Source organism: Anas acuta, chromosome 4 (genome assembly GCF_963932015.1).
Source record: "Anas acuta chromosome 4, bAnaAcu1.1, whole genome shotgun sequence".
NCBI classification, from domain to species: Eukaryota; Metazoa; Chordata; class Aves; order Anseriformes; family Anatidae; genus Anas; species Anas acuta.
In genome coordinates this window covers 19,217,187-19,233,218 of record NC_088982.1, presented here as the reverse complement: position 1 = coordinate 19,233,218, position 16,032 = coordinate 19,217,187, and the positions used below count along the sequence as shown (strand labels likewise).

Genomic DNA, 16,032 nt, shown 5'->3' with positions numbered 1-16,032 from the left:
TTGCCTTTCAGGTTTGTCAAGTTTAAACTCCACACAGATGCAAATTACTGCTAAAACTTCTCCCTGCATCTTAATGAGGTACATTATAAACTATGAAGCCAACTCGAAAACAAGAGCATTTTTGACGCCGATTTTACTCGAGCTAGGTACTCTAAGCAGTTCAAGGACTCGGAGGGCAGGAGGAAGCTGTACCCAGCAGCACTTGGATTCTGCCCGATCCCAAGCCTGCTCCAAGCCTGGTTTCCCAGAATAATGCTTGTGCTGGCACAAATTTGTGTGCGAGGATCAGACTGCACGATAAGCGTGCCTATGCAGCGCTGCGAAGGCTCCCAACTGCTGAGCTCCGAACCCAACCTCTTTTCAAAACATTGTCTCATCCTTTCAAGTGCGGTCAGGCCAGAAGGGAAAGTAAATTGTCAAAACTGCAGGCAAGTGCTAAACAACCGGGTTTAAGGAGACATTTTAGTTAGCAGCTACCGCTGTCTCGCTTGTACCTTGCCTGGTTTAACGATGGTAGCCAACAAGGGATTGCCAAGCGTGCGGAGCGTGGACCACGCTCATCCGCGGCGAGGTTTTCTCTTGGCAACTCTGCCTACTGCTGCCTCAAACGGGGCCGCCCGGGCTCGCCAAGAAAAATGCTAATCACAGACAAATGCAATAATTAAGGGTCAGAAATCAGATAGAGAAGCCAAATTCCTGAATTCGGGTATGCGGATGCTTGTGCAGCCAGGATAAATGAACAGAAATGGCTCCTTCTAAGCAAAATCATGAGATGACCTATATAGGAAGTTAGGGCTCAGAATCCAGCAGTCTGACAACACTGTGCCTTCTTCCAAGCCATTAATGCATGCTGGAAAACAGGGCCATGCTAACATGTCCACAGAGCAGGCTTATTAGCCTACTAACCGCTAATAGTCTTGCATTGCTTTTCTTTCCCAGCTTACTAAAAAAAAACGAACCTCATGTATGAATCTGCTTATCCATCCTTGCAGTAACTTCGGAAGGCCTAATTCAGGTCCGACCAAGTTTAAAGAGTGGAGAAGAACTGAGTTGCTCTGAGTTTGATGAGAACCGGAGACTGGAGAGACATTTCCAAACTACTGATGTCATTGGAAAAGACACCCAGAGCTTGGAAATCACGAACTGCTTCCCAGCTGGTCACTGTGCACGCGCCCTTCGGACAGAGGGCAAGCACATCGCTGTGCCACAAGCCACGCTCTGCCCACGAGGGATGAAGGAGCTGATGGTGTCGCCCTGTAAGCTTTCCTCGCCATACAAGAGGAAGCGTAAGTTCATTAGTCCTGCTGTTTGCAGAACAACTTGAGGACAGAAAACCCCACCCTGTTCCTTGACAATAGCCTATGCAAATGTAGTCAAAACAAATGGAGAACACTGAAATATCAATTCTGAAGTGCTTGAATTATCTTACAGAGATATGGGAAACTTTGAATATTGTCAGCACAGCATTCGTGCGTGCAGAATGCTCTATCGGTGTTTCATCATGGAAGTCTTAAATTTGTTATCTACACACTGCTCGGTCAGGCATAAGAAATATAAAAGCAACAGTTAGCTGTAAAGTCAGATTATAAGAGGGTCTCCCAAATGCTAACAGCAGCAATAAATCATGAAATGTAACTTAACCGCTGAGTTGCACACAATTTTAGGGACGCTGCCCTAAGTAGACTTTTAAACAAGAACCATGGGTTGAATACTAAATTTATGACCATAAACCTCTTGGAACAGGTATGAAATTGTTATGTTTACTAGCCTGAAGAAAGCCAAAATCCTGGCAATTTGAAGATAAACACCAGAAAAGTATTTCACTGCGTTAATTTAAACTTTTTATTTCCCCAGTGGTTCACAGGTTGTTGCAACTGCGCACCCAGTTACCCACCATGTCAGCTAGGACGGTGCCCGACTCTTTAAATAGATGGTGCTGCTGTGGAGACAGAGGAAGAACTGCAGGACTGTTTCTGTGACGAGGAGGGCAGTGGGAGAAGTGAAATGCGAGCTGCAGGTTTGGAAGCCTGAGGTATCTTTCACTTCTGTTTTGTATTTTTTCCATACGCACAGGAAACTCCCTTGGGGGGGAGGAGAAAGACCAACTTCCCTACAGCTAAACCCAAGAACATATGTAAAACAGTCAAGTCGCAAGGCTTCAGTGTTTCCATACCTTAATAAAAAAGAACGAGGCAAAAACTGAGATACCAAAGTCTGATTCTCCCACCTCCAGAATGTCTTCAGACAACCCATGTGGGAAGCAGTAGGGAATTCAAGAGAAGTAGGAGTGAAAAGAAAAGCAGAAAGTCCCCGCAGACACACGTACATCACCACCCACCTCGCCCTTGCACAGCTCAGCCCCTTCCCCAGCCCTGAGCACTGTCCCTCTGCTTCCCTCGCTCCCCTTTTTGCTGCTGCAAAGCAGGAGAGGCAGTGAGGAGGAAGAAGGGCAGAGCTGACACTGACATTGAGAGTCTTCTGCTCCCACTGCTGGGGGATGTACGGGTTACACTGTTTTGGTACAGCCCAGGGTCCAGCAAGCCACGTGCTGGTCTCCAGCAGCAGGCTTCATGGACAGCTGGAGGAAAGCAAGAAGCAGACAAGCCTGACTGTACTCATCCCGAAACGTCCTCCCTGTCTATGACTATTTTCAGTTCGGGGGATTTCTGGACCCAATGCTGATGCCAGGAATGAACGCAGCCTTTATTAATAACTGTCGCCTCACATGGTCCAAGCACGCTGTAGACAGCAAAGGATGTGTTTGGAGGCCAGTGGGGCAGAGCAGAGACAAAGGGAGATTTCTGCTACAACACAGGGCTATGCAGGATGCGCAGGAGAATCCCGAGGCACCGGGGCGTTATCAGCATGACCAGCCCTGAAAGGTCACCCTACCCCAGCTCTAAAAGGCAGTTCTGACACACCAGGAAAGGCAGTGTCAGAGTGGAGTGACACTTTAAAAGCCTGCAAACCGCACGGCTCGGAAGCCACAGATACTCCCTGGGCTCAGCCAGCCGTCCAGTGCAGCGTGATAACACGAGCCCTTCTGCAACCAAAAGGGAAAGCACAAGGAAGCTCCGCTGGCCACATCGCTGCTTTTCAGAAAGCTGATTTAAATAAAGAAAGAGCTTCTGAGGGTGCCAGCAGTTGTGCTTTGGTCCCATGCAGCACAGCCCCAGGTGTTTCTAAGCTTTGGGAACTCTACTGACATTTGCCTTGGCACCAGAAGGAACAGACAGGGCCTGTGAGCTGCAGTCACCCCAGTTGTTTTGGGGCTGAATAACTAACACACCCCAGCGTTTCAGGTAAACTAGGGCCACTGCTGAGTGTGCTGAACCTGTACACCACCCTCCATACAAACTGTGAAGAAGCTAGAGATGAATACAGGCTCCTTACAGGAACGAGACCATGCCAAGAGCAGGGGCACTTTGAACTCCGCGTCCTCAAGATGTTTCTAACCGCTACCACTAACTGCAGGCACCGTACAGCACAGATCCGAGAGGAACAAGATGGAAAGGCAAAAAGCAAGTGGACAATGCACCGAACAGCCTCAGGCCCAAGAAAGTTTAGTGGATTCCATTACAGATATTTGGCAAAGGAGAAACTGATAAATGACTCAACTCTTCGGAGAGCAGCGTGAAGTTACTTTTGGCTTCCAAGGCAGAAATTAAGAAGGCAGCTGAAAAAAGGAAGAGGCCACAGTCACAAGGAGCGATGGAGATCTGGGACAAAGCTTAAGCGCTTGCTTCCTGTTTCTGCAATTAGGATCCAGTGTTGCAAGACTGAATTTTCAAAGGTTCCTTTTAGCGAAGGAGAAAGGTTGCACACATCGAGGCTCACTGGTCACAACCACTATTCCCTTCTGCTGTCCGCAGGACATCCTTATTTGAATTCTCTTGCCACATAAGCAGCGGGGGGAGGATTGCTTTAAGCCAAAGGGCTACGTGAGCTGCTTAGCCAGAGAGTAAACAGGCAGAAGGCTCAATGCTGAGAAGTCAGGGCCCTTTGCTGCACCCCACCTGCAGTGACATCTTGATGTTAGCCTCGAAAATGAGTGGGTTTTGTGACGCAGCAGCAGTAGGCAAGTTCATGACAAGTGCATCACAAAATCTACAAGCTACTGAAGATTCCTCCTCTGATCAGAACAAATGTTGAAGATAAATATTTCCATTGAACTGTTGGTTTTTAACCTGTATTAAAACACTCCGCATGAATACAGTTTCTGTAAGGTTCTGAAAAGGTATTAGGAAAAGCAAAACTAATGTACTGAACCAGCGAACCAGGCAAAAAGAAAGATGCAATTTTATTGAGAAAATTACACACGCTCTTTTAAGCCATCCTGAATTAGGAGAGATGATGTGTACAGTAAATATTAACTCGAGTTCTGTAACAAAGCTGTATAACAAACGACCTGAACTGAAGCTTATCTGCATGCACGCACCCGCATTTTGGGCACTGCTTAGCTACAGAATTTAGCTTTCCAAACCTGATCTCAGTTTTACTTTGTTTACTTTCAGCATTTCAGAAGCAGTCCTTTCTCCCAGCTCTGTGGCTTTAGAAATACATCATATTAGTAAGAACACGGTGTCCCATTCCTTCCCACCTTTCAATGCATGTCCTACAACGCCGCTAGCAACTGATTGCAGCAGCTCTCCGGTCATTCAGTTATATTTTATCCATCCTTGGAGGAGCAGGAGAATAAAGCAGTAACAGCTTCCTAAACACTTTGAACATGGGGAAGAGGACTGCAATATGCCAAAAGACAGAAGGATAGTGAAAAGAAATAACTCTGAAATAAAGCGATCCTCCACTATTTCTACCCCCCGCCTTCACATCATTAACTTTTATTGCTTTTCCTTTACAGCTTAATTCTCCTCATTGCTCCGTATCCATATTTTGTCTCTTGCTACATAAGGTATTTCAGGTTCTTGAATCTGTTTTCTCCCTGATTCTACAAGCTCTGTGAATGATGGCAACGGGCACTTCAGCTGGGAGACGAGCAGCGTACCAGCACTCATTAGAGACACCTTTTCTCATGATGGAGGAAACCAATCTGGCCAAGCTCCCCGTTCCCAAAAGCAAGGAACAGGGTTTGGACTTGACTTGAAGCAGGCAGTTGTTAGCATAACATATTGGTTGAGCAGTAAGTGACTTCCCCACTGTCTTACAGGGCCAGTAATAACAGAAGCTGGGGGGAAATAAAGACCGTGAAGGATCCAGAGCAGGGAATGGCACAGTTAGAAGTCCTCTGGAAGTTCTGCTCTGAACAAAGGCAACTGGACACAAACTGCCCAGGAGCAGAGAGAACAGGGCTTGTACAGAAACTTCACAGAAAAAAATGGGGAAAAAATATTCTGGTGTGATGACCCATAAAAAACAAGGTATGTAGGAGCAAAATTAATAGAGATCTGGTCATAAAACTCAGGGGAGAACAAGTCTGAAAGTAACTAGGTAAAAATAATTTTTAAAAAATCTCAATATTTCATACATAAAACAAGAGGAAACATTGACTGAGTCTGAACTCAAATTAGAGGAAAAGAATGCCAAGCAGTGCCTATAAGCATTCTTCAACTAATTTCAAAACAAACAGGAGAAAGTACTAGCTGGGACAGCAACTGGGACGCTGCTAGGATAGTAACTCTCATCTTAGGGAAAACACTGTCGTTACTGAAGGAAAACACCTGAAATCAGGACAATACACAGGAAAATACCAAAAACAGAAATGGTATCACAGGTGTAAGCAGTAAAATCTGTATTAAGAAAGTACATGAAACAACCACGTCCACAACTTGAATCCTGTGTATCAGAAGCACATAGGAAGACTTCTAGTAAGTGAAGAAGTCTCTTATCTCTCCAGATGTAGTACTCATCGCTGCCTAATAACTTCTAGAAAATGTTGGTCTGCTGTGTTTTGTTTTTTTTCGAGAACTGTTCTAACTGAAAAAGATAAACTTCCAAATGTGAACTGATGCAACATGACCTTCAGGACTGTGCAAACTGATGAGTCAAACCAGTCTCCTGCTAAGTTGAAGTGCCGTACAGCAGTAAGGTGAAACAGCAGAGAAACATTTTTTTCGTTTGTACAGTACTGAGTGGTATTAAAAAAATAATTCATCCAAAAAGTATCCAGATGAACACAGGAAATCCTCAGGGTATGTCTGGAGAGTTTTCTTGTACATTTTATTCCCATGTGAAGATTCAGCCTAGATTCAATGAACGCTCACATTGGCTTCAAACTCCATCTCACCAGGCACCTTCAGCACATCTTCTGAGGTCAGCTTTTGTCTCCTGCTGTCTCAAAAGCTCCATGTCGATGCAGCAGCCAGTCAGAAGGAAGAACAATTTTCCTTCCAGCTCAAGGGATCCAACAAAAAGAGTTGTCTTCTGCTCTCTAGCAGCCTGTAGCACTTGGACGTGGCTGTAAGCTCGCGATCCATTTTTCCTTTGCTGCCATCCGAAGCATGACTTACCACTTCAGCAAGTTTGCTGTCAGCAAAACTTCCCAACGAGCCCTTTTTTAAGGCATCGTTTCGTAACCATTCCTTTGTTTTGTCTGTGAGCTATTGTGAAACACAGGTATTTTGCCCATTGCAAATAAAAATACGGAAAGTTGTGACGTTTGTTTTAGCGCAGTTCTCGTGTTTGTTTTAACGCAGTTCTCAGTATTTTGAGAGCGTTACTACCAAAACATAAGCACTGCAAACACAGGTTTTATTTACTGTGTTATCAAAACTGAACACTAACTTGGCCAACACTGGTGTAATTAAAACATAGGAAAATAAGTCTTCATGCTTTAATTTTCCTATTTCTGATGAGCTTTACAATCAAAATACATTCCAGAGCTGGAGAGCTCCCTCTTTTCTTCATTATACAGTATTCATCTATCACACTTACCAATAAACCATCACGTTCACCTCCACACCCAGCAGCAAAACGTTTAATACTGGAACTAACAGCCACCCATGTAAGTTCAGTGCTTATCCAACCATCTCCCAAAACCTCGCTTTTACATCACCAGGAGGATTCATTTAGCATCATCTGTGCTGACTGACACGGCTTGTCACAACGCACCATGTGCCACAAGCCTCTTCCAAAGAGGAAGCCTGATCCCAAATGCTTCGTTTGACTGACTGCTCAGCACAGTTTATTGATGGAAGGTTTGTAATGCACATGTAAACAAAACAAAACCAACACCAACTCGGCAATCTTAAAAAAAAAGTAAATTGGAATGCAAAAAGGAAAATAAAAACACCCCAGGACTCAGTGCTGGCAAAGGAGCACCGAACAGCAAAAGAAAAAAGGTTGGCCAGAAAATACTTGGACAGAAAAGACACATCCAGAATAGCTTTGCTATATCCCCTTCACTTCTGGAAGATATTACATTATTAAGGATTTTACTAGTCATCACTGTATATCTACTACAAAACTAAAAGAGCGTGAAAAGAAACACACACACACACACGCAGCATAATACCAGGCTTTCAATACAACTATTTCTTTGCTGAATTCTTACACTCGCTACTGAAGCCAGCATTGGCTGGCTGAGTTGGAAAGCAGGAAAGGACTTTGAATTTTAAAAATAAATACCTATAGAGAATAATTTCTTCTGGAGCTTGAAGGCATGGCTCCAGCCCACCACAGCACCACTCTGTCTTTCTTTGCCTTTACCCACTGGTTGTGCCCCATATGGCCCAGCTATGTCACAGCAGCACCCTTCTGTTCCAGCATCCCCCACCCTCACCAAGACACATTGATTACAGCCACGGTCACACTTCATCTTCAATACCACATCCGTTTGTCAGGCAGGTTGAATGCCTAAGAAGTGTGATGTCTTTCACTCTGTGACCCAGGAGGGAGGAAGACACGATGCCACCTGCTGAAACGCAGCGAACCCATCAGGGCACGGCCCCCCGGCACACGGGGCAAGGAGAAGGGGGCCAGGAGACACTGACTGAGCTTCCAGCTCTCCACTGACCCTGCGTCTGACCTTGGCAAGTCACTGGCTTTTTGCACGTGTTTTGTCGCGTTCAGGACACGACGGGTTTTTCCACAGACGGCTGGAAGAACAACAACAAGATAACCAATTTAAATTATTATTTATTCTCTTATGCCAGGCTCTAGATCCCTTCTTCAACAGCACGAGCTGAGAACAAGCACAAGCACCTCGGACTGCCCAGACCTCCTGCGTGAAGGTCCCCTCGTACCAAAACACTGGGGACAGCAGCAGCCCATCACAGAGACTCCCCCTACTGTACCAAAACCTGATAAAAGCTTCGTTTCACGAATTGTTCTGCTGAGCAAACAAGTTTAACCTTATTTTCTACACAGGCAGTTCCTAATCTACAGCTTGCAAAAGCAACGCTGCCTGCAAGATCCTCTGCCACTGCTCCCAGCCAAAATTGAATTACAGAGTTAAAATAAGAGCTGCCAGGGAAAGGAAAGCAGGATATTGCCTAGAGAGTATTTTTTACTCTGCGCTGTTACTATGGCCCGGCAAAAATTAGGGACCAGTAATTTACACAATTCAATTCCCTCTGTCAGGCTTAGAGAATTCTGAATTTCATGGCTGCCTGATCAAGTTTCCTTCTGATACCAGGCTTCCTGGTAATCTCCCAAAGCACCACACACTGGAAATACGCCACAAGTACAAGTTATAAAAAAGCACAGATGAAATATTCTACAGACCGAGCAATCTTATCAAGAACAGCAGCAGAAAGACCGTTGTCTGGCACATACTGAAAGATGCCCACGTTTTTCTGTGCCCATAATGGAAAATTAAATAGAATTAAATATTTGTGTTGCTACTCAAGTAACTATAAATAATTAGATTAACGCTGACCCGTTGCAATATGTACTCTTGAACCTCGCTACCAGGAGTAGAACAATTAAATGAAGTAACAGGTGTGATCTCGCATGGAGCAGTCAGAAAGGATCACTTGCCAACGCAGCTCGTTGCCTTTCACCACACGTGCTCTGGATTTTGGACATGCTGATTAAATGCCCCTTCGTACAAATCAGTCGTACAGTTGTAACAAAAAGGAGGAAAGCTATACTTCCACACAACCACCTTAATTCCTTCATGTTTGCCAAGTAAAGCAGCAATAACTTTAAACCATTCATTACAGAAATGCATACTTAAATTCAACAGGAAAGCTTTCAAGGCCTTACTCATGTACAAAGAAAGAGCTCGACAAAGTTACCGTAGATACATGCTGCAGACCGAAATTTTCAGATCGCTTTAGAAAGAATAAATCATGCTGTAGCATCATGTCAGTCACTGAACCACCTGAGTAACTGGAACAGTAAAACACCGATATAACTAGTGGTAAAGTGTTATAGATAAATCAAACTTTTCAAAAAATAGAAAAAAATGAAACTGGAAATGAAAACGGTTATCCTTGCAAAGCTACAGCCTCCGCGTGCTGTAAAGATGTAGAAACTCAGTCTTAATCAAGAGATTTCTCACATGGTGCATACTGAAACCCCTATCTCCTCTCCCTTCTTGGTAACAGAGTTTACCGCCACCAACACGTAGTTTACGCGTTTACAGGCACGAAGATGTGTATCGCTGCCTGGTTAACCACCGCAGCAGAAGAGTACGGAGCATTTTTTCAGCAAACGAGATCATTTTAAATTGCTTACTATATCCTGGCCCCGAAAAGTGGCCTGTGATGTCACACACAGACAGGCGAAGAAAGTTTCTTCAGGTTGGGAAGGGTACTTCACATGTTAAAAAAAAAAGGTAGCAACCACAAAACACACACACACACACTCTCGCGCGCGCGAATTATGAGTAAAAAGCACCACAACACAAGCAGAACCCCAGGAAATGAGATAATGTCAAACTCCGTGCCTCGCGTTTACTTTTCCACGACTCAGTAAGGATATAATGATATGGAAATTGCTACTTTCTATTAATAATTTTTCTCTTGAAATTTATCAGCTGTTTCCTCTTCTGAGCTTGTACGCTGGAAAGGAATGACCATAACACCGTATTACTTCCTTGCCTCACATGATCTTACTTAGTTCTTTCTGCAATTATGTTCAAGACAAACATGACAGATGTACGACATTAGATCATAAGCATTTTACATGAAAATGAAACCTCAGTAAGTTCAGAAACACCATTTTGCATCTATAATTGTAAATTTGCCTTGAAATAACAGACTTAAAAGGCATTCCCAGTTGTGCACACAGAATTAATTTCATCCCACAATCCAGCTAGTGATGTTTACCTTTTCCCCCTCTTTATCTAAGCACTCAGGAAAAAATAAGCAACCCTTTAAATGCAGGCAGATGCTTCAGTTGCTTTTTTTCTTCTTTTAATAGCACAATAATGTAAACTAAAAATAAAACAAAAAGCACTTAGAAGTACGCCCTCCCTGGGAAATGCTCTTGGGAGGCAGTGATTCAGCACATCGCAGTGCCATGCAGGTCAGCTAATAACGTGCTTGCAATTAACAGCCAAAGCACTCAGGGTGATCAGCAGAGAAAGGATGGCCCCAAACTTGAGAATTCTGCTGACACGATTTGCTCTCCACATGTGAAGCTCATATGTGGCATCAGCTACGTCCTCCATTCCCCGCAGACGTTCACATGTATTGCATAAGATCCCATACTTGTTTGTGTTAAGCGTGTACTTTACACATCTAAAACTGCACTTTCTCTGCTCAATTTTACCAAAGAAAACCCCACGGAATAGCTATGTAGTGCACCCACCTTAACTATACTCTTTATACCGTAACTGTACTCTTTTAAGTAACTCCAATAATGAGTTCCTAAAAGCTTTTTTCCAAGCCCGTGCACATGAAGGTGCAGCAGGTCTTTCAGAAAGCCTTCACAAGCCCTTGCTGCTGCAGGCTACTTCGGCTTCTTTGTGCACTCTTTTTAAATGTAGAAATCGTTTGAGGTCCTAATAACGATAAAAAACTAGAATGAATTACTGCTGCAAAGTAGAATGTAGCAAGTCAGAGGAAAGAAAGAGTGTTCTCTCCCACTCACAAATCGTTTGTGTAATTCATAGTAGAGAATCAGAGCGCTCTCTGCACAGATACTGGTAAAGGATTCCGCCTTTTAAGTAGCAATTTAAAAAGCCAAAACATGTTATGCCTATTAACACAGACTACAGCCTATTTCTAGAGAAATCAAGCTCTACAAAGATGATTTTCAAAGCTTCCTTGATACATCAACTACAGTAAGTCCGAAATGACTAAGAGCTACTTAAAAGAACGAATAAACAATGGGAGCAAAACCCTAATCGAGAGCTTAACGTCATAAAATCGCTCCTACCAAGCCTACAAATGGTTAGAAGAGCATTTGTTGGCATCTCAGAAGACTCTCAGGAACACAGTGCTCACAGAGATTTCCCAATAGCCAGAACGAAGACACCGACATGCCCCTTGATCGTGATTTAAATGTTAGTCACACAAAACCATCCCCTCATTTGATTGTAAACGAGTTTCTCCCAACAACCTTCAGCCCTCATCATGTGCGCACACACAGCACAATAGCCACGGTTATGCTATTACTCAAATCTTAATAAGCACTATGCTTAAACCTCCAGCAACAGTAAAAACTGTAGCCCGAAGATCCCATTCCTCGGATCCTACTCCTGCAGTCCACACAATCCATCCTCCAGCCCTGGAGCTCCACGGACGCCGCTCTCAGGAACACCTCCCGCGGCCACCGCTCCGGATCCAGGTGCAGCTCTTATCTCGCCAGCCCTGCCAATCACCCGGACTATCGGCAGCGCTTCTTCGCCGGAAATATTCTCCCTGATTCCCTTGGCGTGGTTCCTCTCGTGACTCAGCCCTTATCGTTCTCTTTTTCCCTTTCAGCACATCCTTCTGGAGGAGCATCCCCATTCACCTCTGGTGGTTTATGAGCTCCGCAGCAGCCCTCTGTCTCGCATCCCTTCCCGTTCCCCTCCACCTCACCCAGTACCACACGAAGCCGCTGCCTGCCAACAAATCACAAACACACTTTCTACGCCGTATCTGCGGTGTTTGCCCGAGCTAACGCCTCGCCTGGCGCCTCCAGCCTGTCCATCCAGATGCCTCGCTATCAGCTCAGCCCCATCCCAGACAAAACACGGCCAGTACGGGCCCTGCCACTGCTCCAGCCTCCTTTCCACCGCTGCAAGTCACTGCCTTTTGGGACTCCTGAAGCATCAGCCCTCAAACCGTGGCTCTCTACACATCCTCAGACCTATAGGTTTTGAGACCCACATCGCTAAGATATGCCTTCAGTAGGTTAAATTTTATCCTGTGACCACACCAGCTCACATCCCAGCTACCAAAGCAGCCTTCTTCATTTTCCAAAAGACAGAGCTGACCCTGCTTTATTTACTCTAAACCTCCCTCTCTAGATAGCTTTTTCAGACCGACATCAGGTCACACAAGTCCTCCTCCCCTCCCATGTCCCCAGCAGCACCCACTTCACCCTCTGCTTCCAGACCCGTGCTGCTGAGTCCCCTCCTCACACCACTGATCGGGACACAGCGGGGGCAGCTTTCAGCGAGCACCCTGACACATTTCCACCTGGTGCCGAGCATTCTCCTGTGCCACCACAGATCTGCAGCGTCTTCCCTCACCCTTTGGTCGTTCAGTGTTCAGGAAACACCTCTTCGCCACCCAACTTCGAGGTGACTAATTCAGGCACCTAACAGCCTGCTATTTAGAGGTGTGTTACTAAAACACTTATCTACGGAGCCTCTGCAAAATGCTGTCCCCAGGAGAAGCCTGTGCCATTGTTATTGTCTTTTTTTCAGGGTTTATCTGAAAGCTGCTTGAAAAATAACCCAAACACTATCTTGTTTACTGCTATTACAAAGGTTTTCACTGGTAATTGAGTTCTTATGGCTAGCATTTACCGTTTTTATCTACCATTTCTAAATTTATTACTTGCTTGCCATTACAGAAATCTTTGCAAAGGTTTTTGGCGATGGCTTCTTGCTTTATTTTTTAGCATTTTACAGAGCGGGTTGTCCCAGATTACATAGTTAGCCACAGAAGACACCACCCCACTTTTTAAGTCAATTTAAAATGACTTAAAAATAAGTTCTTAAGAGCAGAGATTGTCACATTGTTGCATTACAGCCATTTTCAAGCTAATCAAGGCCTAAAGGTATTTTTATAACATCAGTAATCACTTAAACAAAGTGCTTTGCACCCAAAACAGGCAACTCTACTTAACTAACATTTTCCTTAATTTTGCCATCTTAAAACAACGAGTTTCCCTAAACTGCTCACTAGCCAAAAACACTCCACAAAACCCCCAAGCACTATCCTATTATTGCAGCCATAAATGATCCGCTTTGGTTAAAATCACCTCACAAATAGTTCATTTTCAGTAACTGCCCCATGTTTCTGCGTACCTTACTAGACCCAGGTCTGATACCATGGGCTTTCAGCCATCCTGTACACACCAGCTGTTTGGATCGAACCGTTCCTCAGGATGCACAAAGCATGCAACGCGCTGCAGGTAACAAACTGGTATCGTACCCTGACTCCCCTCACAATTACTCCAGTAAATTCATACTATTCCACCCAGCACTGCACAAACCATAACTTAGGCTTAGGCGTGCAGCTTTCGCAGGAAAAGCTGTGTTTTCACACGCAGCCTACACTGGCTACGGAAAAAACATATGCTTTATCTCAAAAGCTTGAGCACCCGTAAGAAAGGCACGCCACTCAAACACCAGGCAGTGTTTGGGCACTACAGACTCCACTTACAGCTTTTTAACTTCAAGCATTTTTTTTCCCCAGTTCACTACTCAGCTTTTGCAGAACAGCCGAGAAAGAAAAACCATTTTTACTGACTGTTTGGAAAAAAAAAAAGTCAGTTACTGGAGTATCATCAAATTGTGTCGAGTGTGCTAACGTACACAAACAGCTCAGCACCACAGCTGTAGCCCAAAAACTGCTCCTACGTAAAGACCCCAGACTCCTCGATGCAATCTAACTACAACATTAGCCAATCTTAACATACTTCTTTTTATCAATGTAAAAAGTAATAGACAATAAGAAAGTGAGACAACTTTTTCAGAGAATTACTCAACTTAGAAGTTTTGAACAGTAACTCCAGGGTTAAAACCCAAAGCTATACACAGTGTTTTGTATTCTTGTTAAAATGCTTTTTTAATTTGATCGCCCATTAAAAAAAAAAAAAAAAAAGAGTACAGAGTTTGTCATTCTCGGCATTTTAACGTATTTCCACGAAGGCTGACTGTAACGTCACAGACAGGAGAACATTTTTGACCAACCTGTAATAATCAATAAACAGAAGGAAATGGAGCCCAAATATTCAGATGAGTAAACTAACAGAAACGTGGAAAAGCTTAATTGCTCACTAGGACACAGAGTACCACTTGCAGCAAACTTTAAAAGCATTTCTTCTTTCAACTGTAACCTCTAAAATAGCACACTGCAGGAACCATAACAAATACGACCAGCTTCACCAAAGAACATTTAATTGGGAAAATGTGTACGAGCCGCAAGATGCCTTTATCAGGAGAGAAATCAGGCACGAGCTTCGATATAGTTTTTGACAGACAAGAGCAAGGAATTGGAAACACTGCTGCCGCCAACCAAAACAACAAAATACCATAATGCTACCTTCTCCACGAGAACAAAAGCATCCACCACCAACTCCACCCCACCCCCAAGCAGGCTGTTGCGCTCCCTAACCACACAGCCCATGCTGGAGACAATGTAATCCCACGGGGAAGACAGAAGGTCACAGGCGCAGTGTGAAGCCACAAAATAAGGTCCACTTTTTGGACGGGCTCGGCGGTGCTTTCACCCCTCACAATGTCACTTGGAACAACCAGGTGGAGCGCAGGCAGGGCCCGCTCTTCTCCTGCTGTCCCTTCCCTTGGCAGATAGGAGGTTACACGCGTCCAGCGTGCTCCAAAATTAAGGGCACTGCCCTTACGGCAGGCAGGAGAGCCCAAGATGTGGCAAGGGCAGCGACACGCCGCGTAACCCCGCAGGTGCGATGGGACGCTGCGTGCCAGCCGGGTGCCTGCTGCTACCCACGGGCTGCAGGAGGCTCCGGGGGTGCCGCAGGTTACAGGGACACACGGAGCAGCGGGGCAGCCGCGATCAGCCCCCCCAAAGCATGGCTAAAAGCATCGCCAGCTATCGCCTGTCGCGACACACGGCGGCTGAGCGGGGCGGGGAGCCCGCTGCCCTTGGCCGTGCGGGGTTAGGAGCTGAGGGCGCCCAGCACAGCCCGGGGAGCGGCGGAGGGGAGGCGAGGAGGGGCAGCTCGGCCCCGTGCCCCCACACAGGGGCTGCCCGGCCGGCAGCACCCGCAGCCTGCCCGCACGCCGGGGGGGCACGGCCGGGCCCAGGCGACCCCGCGGGGACGAGCCCCGAGCCCGGAGCCCCTCAGGAGGGGGTGGGAGGGGCAGGGCCGGGCCGCCTCAGGGAGCCCGGGGGGAGCCCCGCGGGCCCTGCCCCGCGCCCCGCGCCCCTCAGAGCGCTGCGCCCAGCCGGGGGGGACCCCGCCGGCGGGGGCTCGGCTGGCCGGGACCCGCCCGCACGGCCCCCGGAGGTCGCCCCCGGGCTCCCTGAGGCGGCGGCGGGGCCGGGGGCCGGGCGGGCGGCGGGCGGGGAGCCCCCGGAGCGCGGCGCTCCCGGCGCGGCGCCGCCGTCCCCCCGCACTTACCCTGTCACAACAGGCGCCATCTTCCACAAACTCTCGCCAAAACTCCTACTCTCGCGAGAGCTGCCTCCACACACACCCCCCCCTCCCTCCCCTCCCTCCTCCTCTCTCCCCTCCCTCCTCCTCCCGCTCCCCTCGCACCTCCCCTCCCCGGGACGGCGTCGCGCATGCGCAGAGCGCGGGAGACACACACGCAGAGCGCCCGGGCTCTCCCCTCAGACACAACAGCCCCGGCGTGGGAACCGGCGAGGTCTCGCGAGAGCGCGCGGCGCTGGGGAGAGGGGAAAGAGGGGAGTCTCGCGAGACTTGGCCGCTGGGGGATTCCCTCTCTGCCCGCTCGTGCGTCTGGCTGCCCGGCGGAACGAA

General features: G+C 46.7%; 1 protein-coding gene across 1 annotated transcript in view; it reads right to left on the bottom strand.

The window, feature by feature from the left end:
- The window catches only part of RBPJ (recombination signal binding protein for immunoglobulin kappa J region), a 57,355-nt gene extending 41,594 nt beyond the window's left edge, over positions 1-15,761 (bottom strand). Inside the window, exon 1 of the mRNA XM_068680062.1 lies at positions 15,670-15,761. Coding sequence (XP_068536163.1) covers positions 15,670-15,689 — 20 coding nt within the window. The 5' untranslated portion in view covers positions 15,690-15,761. The remainder of the gene's footprint in view (positions 1-15,669) is intronic.
- Between the last annotated feature and the right edge of the window lie 271 nt (positions 15,762-16,032).